This window comes from Schistocerca nitens, chromosome 7 (genome assembly GCF_023898315.1).
Source record: "Schistocerca nitens isolate TAMUIC-IGC-003100 chromosome 7, iqSchNite1.1, whole genome shotgun sequence".
NCBI classification, from domain to species: Eukaryota; Metazoa; Arthropoda; class Insecta; order Orthoptera; family Acrididae; genus Schistocerca; species Schistocerca nitens.
In genome coordinates, this window is record NC_064620.1 from 189455350 (window position 1) to 189477564 (window position 22215).

At 41.4% G+C, this 22215-nt stretch overlaps 1 protein-coding gene across 1 annotated transcript in view; it reads right to left on the bottom strand.

Annotated features, from left to right (window-relative positions):
* The window catches only part of LOC126194997 (uncharacterized), a 147015-nt gene that overhangs the window by 21200 nt on the left and 103600 nt on the right, over positions 1–22215 (bottom strand). The window contains exon 6 of the mRNA XM_049933417.1: positions 10022–11020. Within this exon, the coding sequence (XP_049789374.1) occupies positions 10022–11020 (999 nt within the window). The remainder of the gene's footprint in view (positions 1–10021; positions 11021–22215) is intronic.

A 22215-nucleotide genomic window follows, 5' to 3' on the forward strand; every position in this document is an offset into this window, starting at 1 on the left:
AAAACGAAAAAATGATGTGTGTATTGGAACCTGGAATGTACAATCGCTGTACAAGGTGTGGGCCCTGAGGTCACTGCTAGATCAACTCAATAAAACCAAGGCAGGCATAATTGCCCTACATGAAATACAATGGACTGGACATGGAGTGCTTGATATGGGAAGCTGGATAATTTTCTACCGTGGTTCAGAGAGCCACCATGAATTTGGTACAGAGTTCGCAGTAAGACAAAAATTGAATCACCTAGTGACTTGATTCACTGGAATAACGTCTAGGATCTCACATATGAGATTGAAGACCCGATTCTCAAATTACTCATTGATCAATGTACATGCACCGACAGAAGTATCAGACGACCTTCTTTGAGAGCCTCAAGAGAGCTTATGACAGATGCGCTGTGTATGTCACTAAAATAATTATTGGACACCTCAATCCACAGATGGGTAAAGAAGAACATTACCTCCCAGCAATAGGAAAGCACAGCCTCCATGAACATACAAATGACAATGGGCACAGAGTCATTCAGTTTGCACTGTCGCATAGATAGCACTATGTTCCCTCACAAAAGGTTTCATAAAGCAACATGGTGTAGCCCTGGTCAGGGGACCTTCAACCAAATTGGTCACATAATTATTACAGAGGAGTTAATGTAGATTCAGACCACTACCTTGTAATTGCGAAACTAAGAGCTCGAATATCTAATGCAAGAAAAGTCAAAGGAACACCTCAAAGTAAGTATATGGTATCGAAATTAAAAAATGAAGACATCTCTAAAACGTACTCTGAGAAGGTTGCCGAGAATCTTACATTATACAACCCTAGTGTAAGTGATAACCTGGATCAGGAATGGAACGCTTGCAGAGATGCAGTCATTAAAGCAGCAGAAGTGCTAGGGAAAGAAGGAAAACAACTGAGGAATTCCTGGTTTGATGAAGAATGTAAGAGAATAAGTCAGGAAAAAAGTCTGACATACAGGAAAATGCCTGAGAAATCATATCCTCGTTTAGCAGTAAGAAATTATCAAGATAAAAGGAAAAAGGAGAAGAAACTGCATCAGAGAAAGAAAAGGGAATGGGAAAGAAAGCAGACTGAAGAACTGGAGACAATTTGAAAAACAAATGTTGTTAGAAAATTTTATCAGAAAATTAATAGTGAAATAAGAGCATTTAGGCCGTGCATCAACCTGTGTAAAAGCAAAAATGGGACACTACTAACTAACCAAGAGGTATTGGAGCTTTGGGTAGAGTATTTCAGTGAACTGTTGGATGCTTCAGCATCCCCTAGGAACTATCTACTATAAGTCTGTATGTATGACTTGGATTTAATGAGCAGAACACTTAGAGATCTGCAAAGTGCATTTTCAGCTCTAAAACTGAGCGCAGAGAAGATGGGCCTCACAATTAATGATGGAAAGACAAACTATATGTATAATGACACTAACCAACCCTTACAGCCCACAATGACCCTTGATGGAATGACATTTGAGCGAGTGGAATGTTTCACCATCTGCGTTCAAAGATAGAAGCAAATGGCACCAGCTTTACTGAAATTATGGCTCACATAAGTGCTTCTAACCAACGCTACATTGGAATGTTGCGACATTTTAAATCCAAGCTTATATCATGAGGTAAGTGCCAACTTTACAAAACGCTGATATGCCCAGCACTTACTTATGGCTCAGAAACATGGACAACTACAAGGCAGGGTGAAAAAAAAACTGAGATCACATGAAAGAAGTATACTAAGGAGGATTTTTGGACCTATGAAAATGGGATCTGGAGAAGGCGAAGAAATAACAAACTTTATGACCACTACAAGGAGGATGATGTGGTAAAGTTCATAAAGCTGTGTAGACTGAAATGGGCTGGACATGTAATGCGACTTGAGACAGACCCCGCAAGGAAAGCCTGCTGCAGTGAACCTGGAGAAAGAAGAGCAAGAGGATGACCTAGGTTGAGATGGAGCGACGAGGTTGGAGAGGACGCTGCCAGAGTCGGTTGCCATAACTGGAAGTCCACAGCAAAGTCCAGAGAGGAATGGCAGAAAATTATTGAGGAGGCCAGTTCCCATCCCGGGATGTAGTGCCAATGGAATAATAATAAGAAGAAAGTCTCTGTAGTGATGTTGTCCACCAGTGTCGCCTCGGGCCAGCACAATAAAATGATCAATCATTGTGGACAGATGTCACTGACTGTTTGACAGAGGAAGCAGTCCTACCACATCGAGGTGCACGTGCAAAATGAGAGGCTGCATCTGGAACACCATACAGGATATGTACATGGCACAGATTGCAGAACCTGTCGAAGACTTGACCCCAAAATGCAGTCAGTAGGAATGGTCGTTTTCTTTCCTGTGAAATGTCACAACACAATTGAACCACTTTGCTGGGAATGTTGACCACTTGCAATTTTAATGCCGAAGTGGTAGTGTCAATGAAGGTCTGGAGCTCTTGGTCATCCTGCTGTGCCTTGCCCAATTATAAGAACACTGTTGGTTGCAACATGCTGCTGATACATGAAAGGCATTTGGCCACCAAATTGTCAATGCCAGAAATGTGCTTTATGACGATGCTAAATTGACATAAATTCCAGATGGTTGCACTGGCAGGGAGAGCAGTTGACAGTATTCAGTTTGAAGTTGTAGGTTGGTGAGTTGTGATCTGTGTAGATCATGAACATCCTTTGTTCTATTTGTGGCAGGAAGTATTTAACTGCCTTGTACTTGGCCAGGAGCTAGTGGTCATATGCGGTCCATGCACCAATCATCTGACCATTATTGCAGTACTGCGCCAACAGCACTTTGACTCACGTCTACCACTAATGCCAAAGGTGTGTCCAGCTTAGGGTTGCAAGGAGTCATGATTTGCCATACTCTGTTTTGTTGACTCAGATACAAAGCACACTGCTTCATTCTACTGCACAGAGAATCTTTACTCTCGTACACCAACACCTTCAAGCTGTTACCCTGAACCTACCCTCCTACAGTAAATAAAAGATACCAACCATTTCCTGCACCGACTCTCCACAGTTCCTGTTGCTTTACCATACGGTGCCCTGCTCTTCATTATAGATGCCACCTCCCTGTACACTAACATTCCAAATGCTCATGGCCTTACCGCTATTGAGCATTACCTTTCCCATCGCCCTACTGATTCCAAACCAACAACCTTCTTCCTAGTCCCATGACCAACTATATCCTCACCCACAATTACTTCACCTTTGAAGGCATTACGTACAAACAAATCCAGGGTACAGCTATGAGCACCCACATGCCACCATCCTCATCCTATGCCAACCTATTCATAGGCCATCTACCCAGAATCCTAAACCCATCACCTGGTTCTGATTCGCAGATGACATCTTTGCTATCTGGATTGAGAGTGAGGACCCTATTCACATTCCTTCAGAACCTCAACAGCTTCTCCCCCATTTGTTCACCTGGTCATACTCAACCCTTTGAGTATGACCAGCCACCTTCCCGGATGTTGACCTCCACCTCGAAGATGGCTACACCAGTACCTCCGTCCATATCAAATATGCTAACCACCAGCAATACCTCCACTGCAACAGCTGCCGACAGTTCCATACCATGATGTCCTTTCCGTACAGCCTAGCCACCCATGGTTGTCGCATCTGCAGTGACAAGCAGTCCCTCACAAAATATTCCGAGAGTCTCACTCAAGCCTTTACTGACTGTAATTATCCTCCCAACCTTGTACAAAAACAAATCTCATGTGCTTTATCTTTCCAGTCTCCCACCACCTCCCAAAGTCCCACTGTCTGGCCACAGAGGAGCATTCCCTTTGTAACTTAGTACCATGCAGGACTGGAGCAACTGAATTACATTCTCCACCAGGATTTCGATTACTTCTTGTCATGCCCTGAAATGAGAAATGTCCCGCCCACTATCCTTCCCACCCCTCCCACAGAGGGATTCTGCCTTCCACCGAACCTACACAATATACTAGTCCATCCTTACACAACCCCTGCTCCCAATTCCTTACCTCATGGCTCATACCCCTGTAATAGACCTAGAGGCAAGACTTGTCCCATACATCCTCCCACCACCACCACCTAATCCAGTCCAGTCACTAACATCACCTATCACATCAAAGGCAGGGCTACCTGTGAAACCAGTCATGTGGTCTACAAGCTAAGCTGCAACCACTGCTGCATTCTGTGTAGGCACGACAACCGACAAGCTCTCTGTATGCGTGAACAGCCACCAACAAACTGTGGCCAAGAAAGAAGTAGACCACCCTGTTGCTGAACACGCTGCCAAACATGAAATTCTTCACAGCCTGTGCCATATGGATCCTTCCCACCAACACCAGCTTTTCTGAATTGCACAGGTGGGAACTTTCCCTGCAATACATCCTACGTTCCCATAACCCCCCTGACCTCAACCTTCATTAGTTGCGCTGTCCTTGCCCATCCAGCCCCTTCCCTCTTCCCATTCCAGCACTACACAGCCGTCATTCCATCACCAAACCCCAGCCTTCTTATTTTATTTCTCTCCTTTTCCGCTACTTCTCCCCCACCCCCTCCCCACCTCTCCCCAGCCCACTGTCTAACCTGCAGTACTTTACTGTCTGCCACCCCCACCATACTATCCCCTCCCCCTCCCCACCCTGGCCTCTTCCTTACCCCCACCCCCACCCCCAGTCGCCACTCCCATCATGCACTGGTGCTGCTGCTCACAGTGTGTGGTGAGTAACAACTTTCCTTCTCATAATATTATTTATACTGTTATAGATTTACAACTGATATCTGATTAAGGTATCAACTTAAAATAAAACCAATAACTTTATAAATATTTACTTTAATTTTGCAATACTGTTATTACCTGTTAATTTTATAAATCTCTAAAAGAATTTATATTTGGGAAATGTAAACTTTAAATTGAAAATATGATAAAATTTACAAACAGAAGTTACCTAGGCACTAACTTGATAATCAGAACTTCATGGAAGCTACCAGAACAATCTACAAGGTATACCTACTCTTGCTCGGCACCAGTTGCATTAGATTCATTCCGTACTGGAGACAGTGAACACATTGTGAAAGTCTTTAACTTTTATGTGCAGTCTGAGTTTATAATTGCCTTGCAATTATTGACAATGTTTGTGACTATGGTTGATTCTTGTTAATGGAAATAAAACATCTTAACCCGGAAGCAAGTTACTAAGCTTCTGCCTTATCATTTTAACAACCCAGGACCTAATGAATTGTATTAGACTATGCAATTATCACTGCCCCCAGACACTGATGCCATGTGCAAGTTAAGTAAATAATTAACAATGTGTGTGAAGATTCCTCTCTTGAACTTTATCTATGGACATCGCATATACAGTGATTCATACTTAATAGCAATGTCATTAAAAATTAAAAATTTGCAATGTTGAAAATTAAGGGAGAATCTTTACATACCCAAGGACTTTTGAGGTGGTACATGTAACAATGGCGGTACATAAGAACATTTCAGGTGGTATGCCTACAAGTAAATACAACACATACCAATATAAGTAAAATTATTGTCTCATTTGAAGTAAAATGATGGTGAGAAAACTGTTTGATAAAAGTAGCATCTGTATAAAATAAAAGAAAATGGGTTCACCACAGAACGTTTGTTTCAGGCCCTATTCAGGGCATAGGAAGGCTCCCTTGATTAGTTGTCATTTTCTTGGTGCTTTGCAGCTGCTGTCAATTTATGCACTCTACGTTCAATGGCATCATGATATAAAGAAAACTTGCATCTGGAATCGGAGTGTGCGTATTACATCGAGCTGATTCTTGACTACTATAATTGTGATGTGAAGTTCAACTCGACTGAATAACTTTACATGATTATATTTTAAATCAACCATAAAGTGATTTTTAAGCCAGGAAGTTCTTTCTACCTTCAAGGATGCAGTTAAGAAACTTAAACCAGCACCTGACTGCAAGTATGATGTATGTTACTTACAATTTGGCTTTACAGTAAAGACCGGTGCAGAAACCAGTGATAACCCAAATCCCCAATGTGTTGTAAATTTAGAAATGCTTTCTTAATTAAAATGTGATCTAAGTTCTAAGCACTCTGAGTTATTTTGTAAACTTATGACTTTTTTAAAGGGAATCTACATTTTGTAAAAAAAGAATCCAAATGCATGACAAATTTTATTAAGACTGACGCTAACTTAACAAAAGGTATGGACCTGGCTAGTTTTATGACTGCAAAGGAAGGAAAACATCACATAACTGGCGAGTCTCTTTTACTACACATGGCTAGAGACAGGGTCCAAACAGTTTTGGAGAAAATAGTGGCCCACAAAACTCAAAAATTTCTGTTATCCACCTATACAGTAAAAAGTAGAACTGAAGCCATGACTTCCAATACTGAAGAAACATTGTTATAACATAACCAAGAGTGCACTTACTTTGCTCTTTAAACAGATGAGTACTGATGTAACAAAGATGGTGAAGTTACTCAGTTTTGTACATTCTATCATTAATATATAAGGCAAGAGTTTTTATTTTGCAAACTGCTTGAGTCAAATGCTATAGTGTGCTATGGTGGATCTGGCACCCATGCAGAATGACATTACAGAAGATTACACTAAGTTTTGGTGGGTTCAATAGCTTGGATGTGTGAGCAGTAGAGACATTGTCGGATGTTGTATTGAAACTGCCCACACAGAACGGGCACTGACACTTGAGATACATGGTAGTACAGTGTCTATGCAAATTCATAGATCAACAGATGCAGCACGTCCTGTATTCAGAACATATTGGCGATAGAACACCTTCGGAATCTTGGCGGCATGTCCAAAGTATCGTAGAGGAGACGACGATGTTGAATGACAAACTGAGGCATGTATGGCTCACACAGCTGCCATTGTTAGTAAAAACGGTGATAATCACATGTAGCTTTTATAACGTCAACTCTTTGCTGTCAGTGGCAGACAAGATACACTCAGTAGTGGGACAAGCGGATGTGGCTGTGATAATGCAAGGTGTGGACAACGACAGTAAGGTAAAGTTGCAGCTATGAGGCAAGTGCTGAAAGTGAACATTGTTGCACAGCTCCGTGATCTGAAGTTACAGAATGATGGGAATGCAGAAGCGGCTGTCAACACTAATGGTGAAGGAACAGGGTCCCCTGGACGATAGAGGCAGGCACCGGACGGGGGAGGGGGGGGGGATGAGATGAACAGACATGTTGATACCACACATGGTTCGCGTACGAGCTACAAGAAGCACTTCGCCTTGCTCATTCCCATCAGAGTTCAGAATCCTGCAATAGGCACAGCAGGCCACTTTTTGAAAAGCAGTGACAGCCATTACAACCATAGTAGTTGAGGGTGAGGTTGTAGGGAACAAACAAGGTTCTGCACTGTGATTGGGCCAATTATGTGAGAGAGTTTAGCCAGGACTGAACAACAAAAGAAAAATGTTTGCCCACTCACATTGTCCTGACGCCTCTACAAATAAATGAAGAAACCAATGTTACATAGTCAATATGGGCTCAAGTGTCAGTGTGCAGCCATATAAACAGAGTAAAGAGGAAATAGTGGGTGCAGCACATCATCTAATGGGCGCCAACAACATGCTGGTTAAGACGTATGGTGAACTATAAGTTACAGTGGACATCGGGTTCAGCGAGAGATTCAGATGGAGGATCATACTGGGAGAATTGCACAAGCCAGACTTTATCCACAACCATGGGCTACAGCTAAAGCTGAGCATAGCACAAATGAGATGAAACAGTGAAATAACTATGGGCACTGTAGGCAGAGATGCAAGCAATGCTGTCACTTTAGATAATAATGCAGTTTCGCTGGTATTGGACCATGAGGTACTTCACAACACACCGAATCACATTAAAACTACTGCAGGTCAACTGGATTTTCAAAGGCTGGAAAGACTGGCACCTGAGCAGTTTGAAGAAGTGAAAGCAAAGTTTAACAGCATGTTGGAAGTGTGCATTCTATGGAGATTGGGTAGCCCATGGGCGCTGTCATTGCACCTGGTCAGGAAGTAGGACGGTACTTGGAGATCCTGTGGGGATTATTATGCACTAAATGTAAGGCCAATACCTGACCACTATCCTGTTCCCAATCTACAGGAGTTTACAAATGTGTTGGCCGGAGCCACAGTTCTCAGCATAGTATACTGCAAAAAGGCCGAAAATCAGATTCTGGTGGCCTAAGCAGATGTCTCCAAGACCTCCGTCATAACCCCTTTCAGCCTCTTGGGAGTGTCTCCGCATTGCATTCAGGCTAAAAATCTCAGCCTACTATTGAAGTACTGAGGGGACTACATTTGGGCTTTGCATACCTCGATGATGTACTAATATGTTTGCAGATGGCCAAACTACATGAACACCATTTCAAGACAGTGTTTGAGAAAATCTGGAAGTACGGATAGTAATAAACAAAGCTAAGTGCAACCTCCAGCAGAAGCAAGTCACATTCTTAGGGCATGACATTTCAGCGTTGATATCTGTCCTATCAAAGAAAAAGTGGAAGCATCTCATAGCCATCGAATTATCATCAATTAGGGACATTCCTGGGGATCGTCAACTTTTACAGACATCAGCTACCAGAGGCAGCGGAGTTGTAGGCACCACTCAAGGATGTGCTGGTAGGTAACAGCTCTATACCGGCAAACAGCATTTCGTTGTCAACGTGCCAGGGTTTTCACACTTAGTGATGTGCCTTGATCACAAGTTCAGTAAGGAAGATGCCCATTTCCAGCTTGATGTAAATATTATGTACATTCTAGAAAGATGACTTGCAGCAGTTGGTGTGGTGGCTAGACTGAGAGATCAGAACCTGATGCTCCACAAAGTTGCTACTTTGTGTGTTTTGGTTAGCCTGAGAATCTGCACAAAGCTATGTAAACACCAACAAGGACTTATTTTAGAATGTGGCATGGACTCAGCATTAAACAGAGTCTGACTGGTTGTAATCTTGACTCTGCTCCAGCCTCACCTCTTCAAGCTATTATGTGAGGCACTGTGGGATGTCAAGTACAGGGCATTACGTGGCATCATTATATCACCTTTGAATTGATGCCAGCATCATTTCAGCTGTCAACCCTGTTGATTGACCATACATTGACATGGCCCTGGCTGTACAAATACCAACTATTAACAAATAAGAGTCAGTGTTGTATTGAAACAGCTCAGGTTTCTCCGGTAGGAACTTGTCTCTCCATTCATGGGCCAGCGACTGAATTATGTGCTGCTGCTGCTGCTGATGCTGTCTTTAAGTGTGAACTCGTGCCATCCTGTACTGTAATTTTCATTTACAAGTCTTTCATTTGTTTCTCTAGACTTCCCTGTAGCCATGAAATTTGTTGTTCTATCTGATCTTGTTTAGCTTCGCAAGGCGAAGTTACTCTCTCATTTTGTGACATGCTCAAATTTACCGCTTCATCTTGATCTTCCGAGGTCACCATCTTCCAGGGACAGCTCATTGGGCTATCTCTACTGCACAGGAAGACGATTGTAGGCATTATAACTATTTATTTCTCTCCAAAATCCAATTGAACAACTTGATAATGTAATCAATAACAGAGAACCATAAAAACTAAAACTAGCAAAGAATAATTATGTTACATCTTGGCTGCTCAGCCAGAGAATAATAAAAATGTCTTTCCACTCATTATCTTCAGCAAGTGCTTCCCACACTGTGTTTGTGCCACCCTTACTGCTTTCTCCGGCAGAACTTGGAGCAACACTCTACGCCACAACTGAACAAGTATGACTGACACGCTGCAAAAAGTTTGGCAAGAAATTTTATGTAAGATAGAATGTATGCTACATAACCAATGGAATTCACATTCAACCTGTTTAGCTGTAAAGTATAAAACTTCAGGTACTTTGCTAAAAAATGACACCAAAATCAATTTTGTAATTCATATAAATAAATCTATGTGAATTTTCAAAGTTGTTGAGTCCTTTGAGAAACACTAGTATAAATGTAAATATATCTGATAAAAATCTCTTATCAATGAATAGAACTACAAATCCTTTTACCTTGAAATCCATGCCAAATTTGTTTACACCAGCCACTAAATATTGAATATCCTTTGGTAAATCCTTTACTAATAAGTATGGCCATCTGCTTGCTGGAGGTACTTTATGTTCCACGTTTCCCTTCACACAAGCTGTTTCAAGTAGCTTTCTGTACCATTTTCTTTCATCTTTTGCTGATTCCATTTGCATACAGCTTGCTGGACTGCCAATTTTCTGCAACCAGCTTTCTCTTATACTTTTTGAATGGTGCCCTGCTGGCATTTGTAGATAAGAGTTTGAAACAGTCTCTAACCATTTTCTTCGTTTTGTTGTTGACATTCCATTTAGTGTACTTGTCCCATTTTGTGTTAAAGTAGAACTGTGTGAATCTCCATTTGATTTATTACCATCACAAATTTTCCTTTTCTTTGTAATTTCTTTCAGTCTATTTTTTAAAATACTCCCTTTGTGCTGCATGTCAGTAGTACCCTCATCATCAGTTCTTTCAGTACTTTTCATAACCGTAAATAAGTAAAATGTAAGTCCAGGTTTAAAAGGTGGAAGCAGTCTTCTAAATAGGGTGCGATTACTGCTCACAGGACTCTTACAGTCACTGACATTTAAGAGAGTGCTAGTAGGTTTTTTAGATATCTTATTATCACGAATGCCTTCTAATTTATCAGAGCTACAGTGACCTTGTACATTATTCTGCATCATGCTTTCTTCCTCATGCAATAAGTGACCTGTACTATGATGAGATGTTCTACATTGGACAGTCCTATTTCCCACAAGCATTTCTTCTGGGTACTTTTGAGGACTTGGTTTCCTTACTTCAGAGAAATTATTGTGGCTACAATATTTTAATAGGCATGAGATGGTACATAATAACTCAGGGCAATTCTCCCAGTTTTCCGACAATTTTGATATAATATTTGCTCCATCTTCCTTTACAAATCTTCTCCTGTTCATCTCTGAATTATAGAGAAGTTGTATAAGAGCAGTCAGTGGTGCTGTCTTGTCCTGAAAGGAAAAATAGATAAGTTATCAAGAGAAACTTTTTTAGACAACTTCAGTAATACATTTGTATTTGCCATACGTAAATTATTTCTGATGTATTTGAAATTTCCAGTGTGAAAAGTTCTGTCCTTGGTGTAATTAATAACTACCAATCAATCTCATAATTTAACTCCTTGCTGAATGTAGTGGAAAACAATATGTACATAAGAACAGTAACACATCCACCCAACACAAGATACACCCATAGTTTGGATTTGGACTTCAAAAGGGTCTCTCCACAGTAGATTCCACTGCTCAACACAGTAAACAGACTGGCAAAATGTAAACGACAAAGTACTGTCAACTGATACATTCTGTGATGTGTCAAAACTATTTGATTATGCAGTTCACAATATTATCTTAGTGAAGCACAAATTTATGATATCAGAGTTCTTGCTGGTAACTGGTTTGTATCCTATCTAACTACAGAGTGTTACATTAAGAGACCCAGGGAATGTACACAATGAAACAGCATCTTCAGAACAGAATGAGGAACAGACACAACAGGTGTACCACGAGGATTAATACTGGTCTGCTTATGTTCTTGATATTTATAAATGATTTGCCATTATATAGACAAGAAGCAGAGAGAGTTTTCTTTGTTGATATTGTAAGTATAATAATCAAGCCTAATGGAGAAACTGGAACACGTGAAAATGTAAATGAAATTTTATTAAACATTAATAATTGGTTTTCAGCAAACTGACTGACTGTTGCTGAACGCAGATAAAAAGAAAATACATGCAATTCTATACTGCATAAAGCCTGACTGCATTAAAAATAATGCTTGAGGGTAAATAAAAAAAATTAAGATGTATTCTAAATTCTTAGATGACATCCACATCAAATCTTACAGATATCTACTATGTATACACTGTGCAACTTGCGCGTTATGGAAAATTTCCATAGCATCAACTTGTCATCTACACAGAATTTAAGAAATATTGGGGATTTACTACAATCTTCCATTCCAATAAAGGCAATTTCTGAGTTTCTGTATATGCTTACTTTGTGGTACATTCATTGTCATCACTGATATTTACTTTGTCTATGAAGAAGCAATGAGCCATCTCAATGTCGGAGGAGTTTCTCACAGATAAAAAAATCAGTGTAATATGGTTAGCTGATAAATAACTGTGGTTACTGACAGTGAACAGAAACTGAGTAGAGTGCTTAATCAAATGATCAAATGGAATGTGTGCTAGCTCATGGCTATACCTTAAGTTTTTTTATATGTATATGTCTACTTAACTGTGTTCGATCTCTCCTCCTTTAAAATGAAATTATTACTACACAAACAGATGTTGTTCTATGAAGCACTCCATGTAACATCCCCCCCCCCTCTCTCTCTCTCTCTCTCTCTCTCACACACACACACACACACACACACATTATATTATTCCTACTTCCACTCCATGATCTAGTGACCTAATATGAATAATTCTATGACATCCACCTCAAAAAACTGCCTCTCATGATCATCATATCCCAATGATTCCTGAAACACCTATCTGCTTGCTTTCCATTTCTTTCTTTGGATTTTTAAAATTTTTCTACAGTGTCTTGGTGTTCTAACACTACAATTCCCCTCACTAAATCAGCAGAGTCTTTATTTCAGAAGTCCTTCTGAATGGTCCCCACTTCAAAAATGAGGAGAAGTCATCATGCAATGAGAATGGAATTTACTAAGGAGAGTTAAACTGGTTTCCTGTTTCTTTCCACTTAAGAGTGCTGCAGGTGTGAAAGCCATCCCAGATATGACTGCAGGTAACATCACAATTTATTTCATGAAATCTTCTCAGGACAGCACCCAAGTGGCAGTGTTGTACTGTAGCAAAATATCAACGAATTTCCTACTCCTTGATATGTTACTAGAAGATAGCGCTGCCATTTGGCTAATATCCCAAGATTTCATCAGTGAAATTTGCTGAAAAACCCTGCATTGCCATATACAACTGTTTTAGTACCAGGCTTATTTCCACCAAATGGACTGGTGCATCTGTTCTGTGAGCTCCACTGGTGATCTCCTGCTCCCACTCAACTTGTAGACCTTTGTGGTCTTCACCATAACTGTGTCAAGTAGCCCTTACATACTACTCCCAGTAAGGCCAGTTGGACCTTCTCCATCAATCACCCTTTGTCCTTGCCTTTGACACACAGAACCTGGCCTCCCAAATGAGAGTTCACACTGGTTGACTTTACTGTGCTTATGAACATTTAAAACTCTACAGAGCATACAGGGAGGTTAGTTTTATAAAGGTGAAACTCAGATAAGTGTACTTAAAGAACTGAGTGTCTGATTTGCGAGATTAGGAGCCCAAGCAAGCACAGGTAGTTGATTCACAGGATGACTGGCTAATCCAGTAAGCTCTTTAAGTGTGAGCTGAGGCTAATTAATTTATTTATTTCTCATAATACAACCTATCAGGTAACTGTGTAACTATGTAGTCTGAGGCATTTCAGACAGTCATACTGACAGACATTGGTCAACATCAGGACTATCGGTAGATGTGGTTCCAATTGGCATGGCCTACACTTAAACAGGACTGGGAAGGGAAGATTGGTACAGCTGTTTCATAAAAGTATAGAGGTGGATCTTGGGCCATGCATGGTCAAATACCTGTTGCCATGAGTAGGAGAAGTAGGTCTTTTTTAAGGATAAAGCCAAACAATAGGTTCTTCTGCCAAAAGAGTATCTACAGCAGTTTAAAAAATTCAGACATAATCACTAACAAGATCAATTATAAAACATCAAATGACACACATACTACATGCCATAAAGAAAAAGAAAATACTGCAAAAAGTAACATGGGACATATCACAAACTTAACAATCCTTCATCAAAACATGCAATCAATAAAAAATAAAGTACAATTTGAAGTTCAGCTACAATCTTTGAACTGCACAGTAGTTCGTGTTATTGACGACAGGTGTAGACACACAGAAATCCAACATGTAGTACTGGCATTGTATGAAATGACAGACTTATTGATATACCTTCACTCATGACTTGCGTGATTTCTGAGATCGCGTGTTCACACAAATTCACTGTTCCGCTTATAGAGGCCATCTGGATCAGCCCCCTCGTGGGGTCTGGTAAGCCGCCAAGAAACAGTGTTATTTAAGCAATCACAAACGAATGCTTGGCCTACTCTGTACCATTTATTACTTTTGTACAGTCCATGTGCTCAATGCTGTGCATAACCTGCATCTTACGTATTGCTCTATAAAGTGCTATGTTCCATAAATTGTATTTATTCTTGCTACAGCGAACTTGACAATGAGTGAAGGTTACATTTTCTCTGCATGTTAGTGTCAGTGCTAAGTCACCAACAAACATCTCGATGGAAAAAATACTCCAACTTCTCACTGCCTAGCAGCAAGCTTTCGTGGAACAACTGCAGTCTCTTGCCACTGCTCTCAACTGAGTGGCACCCCGCTGTGTTCACGGCAGGTTACTCTCGTCAGTGAAACTGTCGCCCTTTCCAGCATATAATGAATCGTCTGAACATAGGGACTCCTATGAGACATGGTTACGCTGACATTTCCAGGTTTTTCATGTGGATGATGAAAACCTGTACAGGCCTTTCTTTCTTTTCTGGCTTTTGCTCCAATTTATCAGCTTTTGTGCTAAATAGCACCTTTACAGGAATCAGTCAGCTTATCATTTGATGAAACGCGCAAGCTTCTCTCAACAAGTTGCTGTGACAGAACACATGTCATTGTGAACTGGGCTGCAGAATTACACAGGCTGAACCATCATTGTAAATTTGCCACTCATACTCATCACAAATCTTATGCTGGTCACATGGTGTGTGATGTTATTATTCATCTGGTTCCAGATAGGGAAGGCCGCAAAAAAGCGCTTCAATGTGAGGATCCAACACTTATGGATGTGCTCAATATTGCACAGCCCTTCAAAGTGCCACAGGCCGCAGACAATTACATTGCTGCATGGTGGGACATATCTGAAGGTGCACAGTCAGCCCCTGTTTGGAACACTCCAAGTTGTTAGCACGATGGGGAACCATTGCAGCAATACAACCTTCGCCTCAACATCGCATGGGGCAGTGTTGGTTATGGCCACAGCAGCAAAAGGTTGCATCACAACAGTGGCGATGTGCCCCCTTCTGTCTTACCCATACTGCTTTGTCCCATACGAGCATGCTGCGTGCCTTAAGCATTGGGCTGTTTGCAGCAAGTGTTGAAGGAAAGGTCACTTTGTAACACCGCTTCAAACGTGGCGGACACAATAGTACCGATGGACATAAACTGTTATCTCTGCAATGACTGTCTCTCTGAATAAACTGTTTATTGATGTGCGTGTGTTTAACAAACCACTAAAAATGCAAGTGAACACAGGAGCTGCAGTGACTTTAGTAAACACACAAATGTACATGCACTTGGGCTCCCCTCCCCTCACACAGGTTTCACAGAAGTTGGTTAGCTACAGTAAACAGCATATTACGATCCTAAGTCAGTTCTTCACTTCAGCCTCTTATAAATCCATTGTTCGTCCTCTCACCTTCCTCATTGTACATCATTCCCACACCACAGAACTGTTCGGATTAGACGCGTTCAACACTTCCGGTTCTCCACTGCCGATGAGGTAAATTTAGTGTCAGATCAAGTTCAGTTTCAGCAACTGGAGTCCCTCTGCTATGAGTTTTTGTCTCCGTTTTCCTCTAGGCTCATTTGTGCTATCGGTTTTCAGGCCCACATTACCATGAAAGAGTCCTCCTGTCCTCATTTTTTTCGGGTGTGACAGATGACTATCACATTGCACGACTCTGTCAAGACAGAATCAGACTGTTTGACATCACTTGCTTTCATTCAGCCTATTTATTCTTGTGAATGGGCTACACCACTGGTTATCATTAAGAAGCCAACAGGTAAGCTTTGCCTCTGTGGCGACTTCAGTGTCATGATTAATGCACAGTCTACGATAGATATAGACCCTCTGCCCCACCCTGATGAGTTGTTTGCAAAATTATCAGGCAACCACTACTTTTCCAAGATTGATTTGTCAGAAGCATACCTCCAGCTCCCCTTGGCTGAGGTCACTAAGCACTTTCTCATTGTCAACACACCTTTCAGCCTATACCAAAATCAACATTTGCCTTTTGGCACTGCTTGCGAACCCGCAATTTTCCAGCATTTTTTAGAACAGCTTCAGCCTCTATGACCAGATGCATTAATTACCAAAATGATATCGTTGTTTTGGATTCTTCCACTGAAGACCACCTTATCTCCAATCATTTTTCACTTTTCAGTCTGCAGGTCTCAGGTGCAGTCTTGCCAAACCTCATTTCTTTCAGCTCTCAACTGTGTATGTAGATTATGAGGTTTTTTGCACAGGGGTCAAGCTGTTGTGTCACCATGTTCTCACAATAGCGGCTTTGCCATGGCCGACCTCCATTAAGGAACTGCAGGTGTTTCTAAGTAAAGTTGCATACTACCATAAATTTTTATTGGATTCATCCACTGCTGCTCAGCACCCTTGCATGTGCTTTTGTGTAAAAATGTGCCTTTTTTCTGGTCCCCACCTTATGACCGAGCACTTGCTTTGCTTAAATCTAAGCTTCAATCTGCCATGAGTGTGGTCACATTTCGACCAGGTAAGCATTCCTTGTTTGCTACAGGTAGCTCTCAGCACAGTATGGGTACACAAATATGTGGATGGGTCTGAATGACCCTTTGCTTATCCTTCTGAAACTTTAGCTTCCACTCAACAGCAGTATTCTCAGATTGAAAAGAAGACTTCAGCGATTGTGTTTGCCCTCAAGAAATTTCATGTCTTCTTGTATGGTTCTAAGTTCCATTTAATCACGGATCACAAGCTGTTGGTTGCTCTATTTAAATATTTGGCTTTTGTGCTGAACAAGGCAGTGCATTGTTTGCAACGGTGGGCTCTCTTTCTCTCCCATTATCATTAGCAGATCCGTTACCAGCCAACATCACAACTTGCCAACACCAATGCCTTATCTCACTTTCCAATTGGGCTGGAACCAGCATTCGATCAGGACGAGTTCCTTTTTTCCAACTTAAGATACTGAGAACCAGAACATGGCTTATGATTTCCCCATCACTAGTGTCACAATAGCATCGGCCGTCATCACAGGATCATGTACTTAGTCGGGTCCTCTCTTTTGTGCAGCATGGTTGGCCAGAAAATCCCTGGGCCATTCCTCGGATCGCTTGCATAATTATTTTGGCTTCCAGCACTGCCTTTCTGTCTTTGATGCGGTTCCTTTGTTAGCTATGGAGGATGCTACTCTCTGGGTTATGATTCACACTTCTTTATGCGTAATTTACTGCAGCTTCTGCATGTCAGTGGGGGACCTCTCACACCAAAGTTTTGGCTGGCCGGTACATGTATTGGCTGGGCATAGATGGGGCATTACACAGCTTATTGCTGCTTGCACTCACTGTGTTCAGCATCTCCCCCCCTGGCCAATGTCGCAGCACCCATGGGAACATCTACAAGTCGATTTTGCTGAGCTCTTCCTAAATCAGTATTGGTTCATTGTAGTGGCCACCTATTCCAAGTTTCCCTAAGTGGCGTGTTGTTCATCCATGTGCGCAATGGCCACTATTTCGGCCGTATTTAAGATTTTGCAACTGATGAACTTCCGTATACTATGGTTAACGATAATGGCCCCATGTTTGTTTCTCAAGAATTTGCATCTTTTTGTCAGGCTATTTGTGTTCACCATCTCACAGCTCCCCATACATCCTCAATCTAATGTGAGGCCAAACACATGGTTCAGACATTTAAAACTCAGATGTGGAAATATGTTTCTGGCAGTCCCCTGAAGCTGCTTTAGACCGTTTTTTGAGTTCATACCATTTCACTCCAGAGTCCAGCAGATCTGCTACATGGACGCCAATCACAGACCCTACTCCATCTGCTGCATCCGACCCCTTGTCCGCAAGTGTAACCAGCTCCATGACGGTTCCAGCCGGATGTGCCTGTCTTGTCTTGTGTTTTCAGCTGCCAGCCGAGCTGGGTTCCTGCCATCATCGAATACTGGGACGGTGCCTGTGTCCGCACTCCTGACAGATGGACGTCCCGTCACTTCGACCAGATGCGGCTGCACATGTTGGGGCTGTTCTGGAGGGCTCACTGCCTCCCTTGCCCCTATCAATACCTGTTCCTGTGTCACCGACTGTCTGGTTTGCACCACAGCGAGGATCACTACCAGGTAGACTGCTGTCCGGTGTTCCTGCCCCTGCCTCCACTCCTCAACTGCCGTCACCCATGCAGCCCCTGCTGCATCTGATGCCATAGCTGCCACTGACTCCTCCAGTGCTGGGTCCTGTGCGGCCACTGTCTCCAAAGCCCCCACTGATGCCTCCAGCACTGATGGCTGACCTTGACAAGAATGGCGTTATGGAGATGCCATCCCCAGTCCTACCATACGGCCTCTCACATGTGGGAAGACAGTCTGCCAATTCAGCCCCTCATCACTTCTGCCTCTACTCGCCATTGCCTGCCTGTCACATGCTGCACCAGTCGCATCGTTGTATGACAAAATGGACATCATTGGTGTTTTAATTGAGGCATAATGTCAGTGCTTTTTTTCCACACCATGAACTTTTCTCTTCCTAGTGTTTTTTATGTATGTTATGTGTTTTCCCTCCCTGTAGAAGGGAGCAGTGATGTACCTTCACACATGGCGTTTGCAATTTCATAGATCGTGCGTCCATACAGTTCACACAGTTTACAGACCCACCTATAGAAGCCACCCGGGTGAGTACTCTGGTGAGCCATCAAAGAAACACTATTACTTAAGTAATGGCAAATGTGTGCTCAGCCTATTCTGTACCCTGTTACTGTTGTACAGTCAATTTGTTCAGTGCTGTGCACAACCTGTATCTTATGTGTTGCTCTGTAAAGTACTTGTTCCATTAAACTGTGTTTGTTCTTGCTATAGCACTTACTATATTACTATTTTAAAGAATGGAGGATCATACATTTAAATCAGAAAAGCAACACTGTTCAAATCAAGACATGATCGCATTATAGTAAATGAAGACAAAAACTTCGAAATATCATTACTGAATTAACAGGTCTTGACATCATTAAGAAATTAATCATTTCGTGTGTATGTCGATCTCCCATTTGTAGTGCGGATACTTTTTATAATAAATTAACAGAAGTTCAAGTACAAGAGTAAACCTAATTTTATGTGGAGACACAAACACAAACAAAAAGATCATAAATGAAACTATTAACACTCTCATAAATATCCTTCAGAGTTTTGGAATTTCCTGTTAGTGAATAGTACAACAATCACTACTACAACTGACTGCGTGACCACAGATATGGACAGGCAAAAGTGTGATGTAGCTGTAAAAGAGCTTGGACTACCAACCATTTCTGCCAAATAATAATAGTAATATTGACTTCGGAAAAAAATCCCTAAATTGCAGGTGGAATACATTTATCAGAAATCAAAATACAAGATTTATCAAAAGAACTAGCGAACCAAAGCTAGAATGAAGTGTATACAGAAACAAATATAAATGCGAAATTCTTTACATTCTAAATATTATCTAACCTGAACTTTGAGAATACATTTTAAAAGTACTCACATGTCTCAGAAAAACAAACTGATAACATGAGGTGTCAAGAAGCCCCCCCAAACCTGTGAGTGCAAGAGAATCCTAATGAGCCAGTGTTCTCAAATTTCTATCAGAGATGGTTGGTTGGTGTGGGGTGCAAAGGGACCAAATTACAGGGTCATCAGTCCCTTTTTCCTCGTGCAAACAAGTCGTAAGGTAAAACAATTCCCAAGTGGAATTTGGGAAATTAAAAAGGGGTAAAACTAATGGAGAACCACACTGAAAGAGAAAACGAAGGAAGAGAACCAAAAGGGGAAAACATACAGCAAAAGGAAAAGCAAAGGAAGGTATTAAGGTCATAGAGCAGATGGTCTGGGCTGGATGATCACAAGAATAAAAAAAATGACGAGCCAGCCACTCTGCAACACACTAAAATCTCCAGCCTTGACAAGGTGATACAGAAAAGATGAACACCAAGGGGGGAAAAATGCAAAGAAAGAGTGACGAAGAGGTAAAATGGAGACAGGGTGTAGGGCTGGGAGAGAAGGATGAACTCCCACCACAAATGTACGATAAAAAACCCCTCACGAAACACCGTAGGCAGGGTACTGAGAAGGTTAAAAGTCTGCTGCAGAGCGGCTAAAATTGGGTAGTCACAACAACACTGAGGTGGGTCTTTGCAATGGAGGAGGTTATAACACTTGCTTGCTATGACACAAACCAGTGTTACACTCTGGGAAGACTTTTAATTTTGACCGTGCATGTGTCTAATGGATGAAGGTATCGGACAGAAATTTTGAATATATTGTAATTAATAGAAAATCTAAACAGGCTTTTGCTTTGGGAATAATGAAAGTAGTAAAGTTCATATATGAATGAAAAATCGAATGGTCGCCAGCCCAACTAGGCACATTAATTTGAAATATTACCGTATTTACTCGAGTCTAAGCCGCACTCGAATCTAAGCCGCACCTGAAAAATGAGACTCGAAATCAAGGAAAAAAAATTTCCCGAATCTACGCCGCACCTGAAATTTGAGACTCGAAATTCAAGGGGAGAGAAAAGTTTTAGGCCGTGTCTCCAAATCGAAACAAAGTTGGTCCACTGTAATATGAGACAATTTAGGTCGAATGAATGACGATACAGCTACAGTAGTTTGGTTCGAGTCGTAAGCTTAGCAGTTAAGCTTTACCAGGTAGCCATTACTATGTGTCAGGCGCTCCGTCTGTATTTATACGGGTACCCTTCCTTTTTCACGTGCTTCATCTGATTTGAATTGATTGCTTATTTTTCTTTGATCTGATAAGCGCAGTTTTCTTTGTTATAGGTGTTTACGTCACTCTACGCTGAAAATGCATTACTGTACTGTGTCATGCATTGTTTGTCGTACTCTGATACTGTGTGTTTACGGCCTGTCGCCGCTCGCGGCATGGCTTGCTTTTGTGCACACCACCGCCGCTTACAATAATAAAAAAAAAAAAAAAAAAAGAGAGGAATCGTCTCATAAGCGAAACAATGGCAAGAGACTGCTACTTGTTACTTACACTGCTGCTTTCTTTGATAATGATCAACAAGAACCAAATAATAGACTGCGTATTATAGAAGATGTTCTGAACGAGAGTTAAGCGAAAATTTTTCTCCGTTTGAAAATCTTTGCAGGCGCCTCTTTAGTACATTACATTCTGCACAGAAATTAGAGTCATCTTAGATTTAACCCTTTGTTGCCTGATGGTACTTAAAAGTACCAGTAAGTTTTGACTCTCATTATTTTCTCGTGGTGCAGTTTCGTGATCTGAGAGCCTGTCAGTACGTAACAGTAACTCTGCTCTACTGTTTCATAGATGTTATTGTGCAATACGTAGACCTCTCTGGCGGTCAGAGCTAGAAATTGTTTTTCGCGCGCTGCTGTGAAAACAGAAGATTGGATGCGCTTGTTTCCATGGTGTTGCCTGAATTTGTATGCAATTTATTGAAACTTCCGTTGAGTTTTCCATTGTACGTACTTACCTTCTTTGTTTTTTTTTAAAATAGTTTGAAGCATTACGTCACAAGTGAATGAGATAAAGTGGAAAATATAAGGCGGACTTATTAGTACCGTCAGGTTGTGCGAACACTTTATTGTAGCAACAATGCGTTACCTCTCACTAGTTGTTCTGTCCACTTTTTCTCACACAGAAATTCGTAAATACATTTGCCTGTGGAACAATTAGAACAAACAGGAAAGGTTTGCCAGGGAATTTACCTAAAGAAAAATGTCTAAAGCGTGGGGAATCAACTCACAGACAGTCATCTTTAGACCTAACAGTATTTCAATGGAGGGAAAATAAAGTAGTGTATTTTGCGTCAAACTTCCATGGCACTGAACAGAGCGTAGTGACAAGAAAACAGAAAGATGGAACTAGTATGACTATACCATGACCAGTTACTGTATGTGATTATAATAAAAACATGGGTGGTGTGGATCATGCAGAGAGATTACGTTCAACTTATGGTCTTGACAGGCGATCAAAGAAATGGTGGCACCGTCTCTTCTGGGGAGCAATAGAAATTGCTTTTGTCAATGCTTACATCATTTTCAGTGATCTACATGG